Source organism: Epinephelus moara, unplaced genomic scaffold (genome assembly GCF_006386435.1).
Source record: "Epinephelus moara isolate mb unplaced genomic scaffold, YSFRI_EMoa_1.0 scaffold3220, whole genome shotgun sequence".
In the NCBI taxonomy this organism is placed as follows: Eukaryota; Metazoa; Chordata; class Actinopteri; order Perciformes; family Serranidae; genus Epinephelus; species Epinephelus moara.
The window spans coordinates 1-5,538 of NW_026080895.1; the positions used below are offsets into that span (position 1 = coordinate 1).

The 5,538-nt window shown below is 42.3% G+C and overlaps 1 protein-coding gene across 1 annotated transcript; it reads left to right on the forward strand.

Moving 5' to 3' along the window:
• Nucleotides 1–529: 529 nt before the first annotated feature.
• LOC126387271 (complement factor B-like) lies at nucleotides 530–4,951 on the forward strand. The gene is made up of 8 exons (XM_050039807.1): nucleotides 530–688; nucleotides 783–891; nucleotides 1,057–1,204; nucleotides 3,701–3,774; nucleotides 3,928–4,019; nucleotides 4,124–4,256; nucleotides 4,346–4,395; nucleotides 4,487–4,951. Exons 1-8 carry the CDS (start codon nucleotides 563–565, stop codon nucleotides 4,667–4,669), a joined length of 915 nt encoding a protein of 304 aa, XP_049895764.1. The 5' UTR covers nucleotides 530–562; the 3' UTR covers nucleotides 4,670–4,951.
• The last annotated feature ends 587 nt before the right edge of the window (nucleotides 4,952–5,538 follow it).

Sequence of the window (5,538 nt, forward strand, 5' to 3'; positions counted from 1 at the left end):
CGTTAGCTAGAGATGTTAAAGATAACTTTATATGTTGCCTCAAACACGATGTTGACTTACCTTAGAACAGATGTAGACATCATTGTTAATCTTATTCACGTTGAGTTGATGTTGTGGTCTAACGCTACCACACAACTTTATCCAAAGGAGACACTTTTCTCGGTTGAGATGTGGTTTAAAGTGTAAAAAATACACCTGGTCGCCCAGCCTCTCAGGATACCTTGTGTTGGAGATGCATGTACCCCATGCACACCGTTTGACCATTTTTAAACTGACTTTCTGTAATGCATTTCAATGGACGTCCAGGCAGAGAATGTCCGAGTGTATGGGAATGGCTATACGCACTGTGATTGGCTCATCGTGGTTGAGGGCGGGACTTAGCCATAGGTCAATTGTATAGTTAAAGTGAGACTTAAAGGGAACCTGTCTTTTCTATGGCCATTACAGTTTACGTCACAATGAAAATTGTCTATGTGCAAAATCGTGTCTATATCCACTTTACGGTTGCAATGTTGTATAAAGTTCATACCAACATTTAAGTTACTGATGTTAAACCATGTGAATGTTTCATGATGCAGGTGACAAGAGTGTGACGATGTGTGGAGTAGCTCAGGAACAGGCGGGGGATGAGACAGCCTACACCAGACCCTGGCACGTCACTCTGAAAAGTCAAAGCGTAGCCTCAACGGTCAGTCACTACAATCCTAAAAGAGATTTAAAAATATATATATTTTCATATTTCAGAGTGGATTTTTACATGTAAACTCTTACTCCCCTTGTAGAAGACGCCGTGTGTTGGATCCATTGTGAGCCGGAACTGGGTGCTGACAGCTGCTCACTGCTTTGCCAGAGCGAGCACAGATATGCGTCATGAGGTGCTCATACATCACGGTCAGTGTCAGTCGTGTCAGTCAAAGCATAAACTCTCAGTGCCTTACTCAACTCATTTAGCTGCAGTACTGTATTGCAGCAAACAGCAGGACTAGTTTCTGTTAACCATCTTGTTGACTTCAAGCCCTATCATGTTGAAATAACAAGCAGCTTTTTGGTTCCCAGGTGAGGGCACGGTGGTTCCCAAGAGGGTGATCATGCACCCCAAGTACAACACCAGGGCACTAAAACACAGAAATGTATCCGAGTTCTATGACTACGATGTCGCTCTGGTACAGGTGAACACGAGTATACCACTCTCCTGGAAAGCCAGGTAAGACAGGCTGAGAAAAGATGCTTAACTGTTGCCGCCAGGGTTACATATATCCAATGAGCTATTCTCAAGAGACTGTGCTCCACCAATAAAATTACCCCATGAGTCGTTTTTACAACCAGCTTGCTACTACCCATATATTGTTAGGCAGTGACCCCTTGTGATCGAAGTTATTATGAGGGGAGCAAAGGAAGAAGTTGGATGACATAGCATCAAGAGTATCCCCATAGGGAAGAGGTCAGGTTGGATGGATGGGTCAAAAAACCCAGGACTTTGAGCTGAGAAGCTGCTGTTCATGTCCCATGTAAAAAGCATGGACGTATAAAGAGAAATGGTCACAGCATCGGAAGTGGCTGTTCATTCCTATGAAAGTTGATCAGTGGTGCATGAAGCCAAAAACGTTCAACTTTCCAGGTTTGAAATGATCTGGATCTTCCACATCGTGAGGACCATAGAGCAAGAGCACCAGAGACTTCCACTAGCTGAGCCGGCTACTTCTGGTTTAGCCCTCTGTTAACCTGAATACAGATAAAATGATTAAGTCCTTTAAATGAGGGCAAGGCAGCAGAAGGGGAGCAGTTTTGAATGAGGTGGTCAGAGTATGAAGCAGCTGTTGCCCACATGCACATGCACAGATTTTACTCTGCAAAGCTCAGTCACCGCCTGACTTTAGCTGATCAAATAGTGGGCATCACCGCATCCGAAAGAAAACAAGATGGAGGAGCTGATAATGTCTGTGTCTGAACACCAATTATGGAACTAGCAACTTATAAGGACAACCAGAAGAAAAACTGGGCTTTGGATAACATTTCTACCAAACTTCAGACAACTGGTAAATTGTCCAAATATGTTGAAATCTTTGGTAGTTTTAGTGACCTCTGTTGTCTTGCTACAGTATGCAGCTACAAGCTGCTTTTAAAAGCGCTTGATTTTTGGGGAAAACCCCTTGCAGGTCAGCTGCTGTCAGGGCAGTTACCATGCTGCGAATCAAAGCAGTTTTAGTTGTGCGTCTCTTCTAGATTTTCAAAATGTTATCGGACCGAAACTCTGATAGTGAAACAAATCATTGTGATGCTCCAAAAATGTACCTGCTGATTTACAGATGTCTCTTTCTCAATGTAACTCTAAGGGAAAAAGTCCTTTGGGGTGGCATCACGTGACGGACATGGAAGTTGTGTTTGGCCACTGTGTCAAATCTGCTTCAAAGCCTGGTGCTGTTCCTGGGGACTTAGTGAAAACAAAAGTCAGTGACTGAGTTATTATATATTCACGGTCACAGGTCACATACGTTAATGTGCACGTCACAAACATATTTTTGTTAACCCAAACCATAATCTTTTCCCCGATACAACCAAGTAGTTTTGTTGCCTAAACCAAATCATGACTGTTTTACACCACTTACCAGGAAGAACAGCAGACCCATCGCTATTCTTCCAGTACTCAGTAAACTGATGGAGAGAATAGTCCACTCACAAATACAGGATTACTTTGACTGTAATGGTTTGAACACAAGATTTCAACATGCTTATAGACGTAACTACTCCACTTGTTCTGCCCTTACAGAAATGACAGATGACTGGTTTAAGGAGATGGATAATTCTATGATGACTGGTGCAGTATTACTGGATTTTAGTGCAGCATTTGATGTCATAGATCACGATCTTCTATTTGGGAAACTAAAATGCTATGGATTTAGTCCAACTGCCATCTTATTTATGAAGAGTTATCTCAAATGATAGGACAAATAGGACACAGAGGGTTTATTACAGCGGCAGCTGGTCCAACTCCAAAGTGCTGGACTGTGGGGTCCCACAGGGGAGCTGCCTCGGACCACTCTTATATTCCATCTTCACAAACGACCTGCCGTCTGTTGTGTGTAAAGCTACTGTACAAATGTATGCGGATGACTCTACTTTGTATTATGCTGCAAAGACTATTGGAGAACTGAATGATATTCTATCTGCTGAGCTAAATCTTTGATTGGATAAAATAAAAGTTGGTGTTGAGCATCTGAAAGACTAAATCAATTGTTCTGGGATCAAGTCATAAACTGTCATCTACACCTACAATGAGTTTGAACTTGTCTGGGGAAACTATAGAACAGATGGATAAGGTCAAATTACTGGGTATAATTATAGATAGCCAACTGTCATGGGCTGAGCACATTGATGCAATAGTTAAGAAGATGGGTAATGGTATCTCCATGGTGAGAAAATGTCTTCCTTATGTCCCTGCACATATTGTGGAGCAGGTAATGAAATCTTTAGTCTTGAGCCACCTGGACTATTGTGCACCTGTATGGTCATCTGCATCAAAAAGTGTACTCAAGAAATTTGGAGGATTTGATACAACTTAAAGGCACTGAAAGGCTGACAAAATGTTTTGTCATGAAAAATGTGTGTGTTGTTTTTCCACACTTGTTTAGCTTACAAAAGGGACACAACTTATCCAACTAACACAAACATTTCTGTGTGTTGACTGTGTGTCATACAACAGACCTATCTGCTTGCCATGCACCGTACCAGCCAGCCGAGCAATGAAGAAAGTCAACTCCACCTGTCAGCAGCACAGTATGTGACCTTTTGACCTCTACACTCTACAAATGCAAAGACTTTCATATACTAAGAGTATGGAATGATTATTTCCAATATTAGGACAGAGATCTGAGACAAAAAATCATTCATAAATTATGCATTCTCAGTAAAATGAACGTGTGTACACAGGGAAGGAACTACTGCCTCACAAGGAGACTCCTGCCTTTTTCATCCATAAGAACACTGAACGCAAAGAAACACATATTCACATCGAGAGTCAGGTGAGTGAGTCACTGTGGGCTGCTTTCATGCTACTACTCAGTAACACAGAGGAAATGGTCTTTATAATGTAAGTGTTGCACTATAACTCATGTGATGTCTGCAGAGGCCTGGCTGTGTGGAGAAGGCGAGGCAAACACTCAAAGACCCCACCAATGTGACTATGGATGAGTATGTCCCTGACAGATTCCTCTGCACTGGGGGATCCTCAGCATACAGGGACGCTATCACCTGTAGAGGTCTGGTCTCTGCACTTACTGTATCATCGCCACCACAGTTTTACCAACATCGGATTCACATTTGTTAAATGTTGTCTCTTTTTGTGCAGGTGACTCTGGTGGATCTCTGTTTCTGCAGAAAAGAAAGCGCTACTTTCAGGTCAGCAAGTTTCTCACTTAAAAAAAAAAAAAACATCATTACACACGGCGCCGTAAGCATCATGTGGACATTTCTCTGCTTTCATCTCCAGGTGGGAGTCGTGAGCTGGGGCACCACAAACATATGTGATTCACTCGACCCAGCTATGAGAGGGTACAGCAGCAGCAAGCCGCCTCCTGATGCCCGAGACTTTCACATTGACCTGTTCAAGATAATGCCATGGCTGAAACAGTATCTGGGTGAGGATATCCAGTTCCTGCCTGAGGTCAACTAAGAACGTCCAGAATCAATTAGCTGAGAGCTGCTTGGATTAAAAAGAAACTTCAGTATTTTTCAACATGGACACTATTTTCCCATGTTTTTGTGTATCAGTGACTAATAGGAACCAACATTTTTAAAGTGGTCCAGTATTGAGCAAGAATGCTGCGGCCAGCAATCTAACCATTTGGGGCCATTGCGTTCCATTAATGTACCCTCACTAGAAATGTTGTATAAGTGTCTAACAACAAAATGGAAATCACCCTACAGAGGAATAAAATTTTTTTCTTTACCTTTACCTTTAGCTTGATCTTGGTCTGTTTGTTAGTGTGTGTAACCAAGACTCACTCAAGGAGTTTTGCTCTGCAGTCTGGCGTCCCCATGGTCCTGCCTAGGAAAAAAAAATTGGAGGCCTACATCACTGTCTCTAAGAGGCCATGGAGCACTCGTTTTTTAAGATACTGCAAAGCTAGTGGTATCTTGTGAAACTAGACAACCTTTGCATCCACTGGTATTAACAATGTCAGCATAGCCTGACCAGAAAGGAGGTAAATAACTCCCCAAATCAAGGTAACATTTTGTCGAGAGAAAAGCTGGCATGGCTATTTTCAAAGGGGTCCCTTGAACTCTCATCTCAAGATATCTGAATGAAAATGGGTTCCATGGGTCTCCCCCAACTTGGGCTTGTTCCCAGTAAATGTTTTGCTCCTTACAGTCAATGTACTCCTTCATATTCAAGCTGTGTCTTTGTCTTTTTAAGGAAAAGGACAACCAGCTTATTTGAAGGACAATAAATCACCTAACATACATTATATATTTCATGTATTATATACGTACTAGTCCATACCCATTGAGTGCACAGTTGCCCACGTACAGTGTCACATG

Bases quoted from the DNA above. Each gene is read 5' to 3' on its own strand.
- LOC126387271 (XM_050039807.1), top strand. From the start codon at position 563: ATGTTTCATGATGCAGGTGACAAGAGTGTGACGATGTGTGGAGTAGCT. The intron at 892-1,056 runs GTCAGTGTCAGT...TTTGGTTCCCAG, and splicing joins TGAGGTGCTCATACATCACG to GTGAGGGCACGGTGGTTCCC. The intron at 4,020-4,123 runs GTGAGTGAGTCA...TGATGTCTGCAG, and splicing joins ATATTCACATCGAGAGTCAG to AGGCCTGGCTGTGTGGAGAA.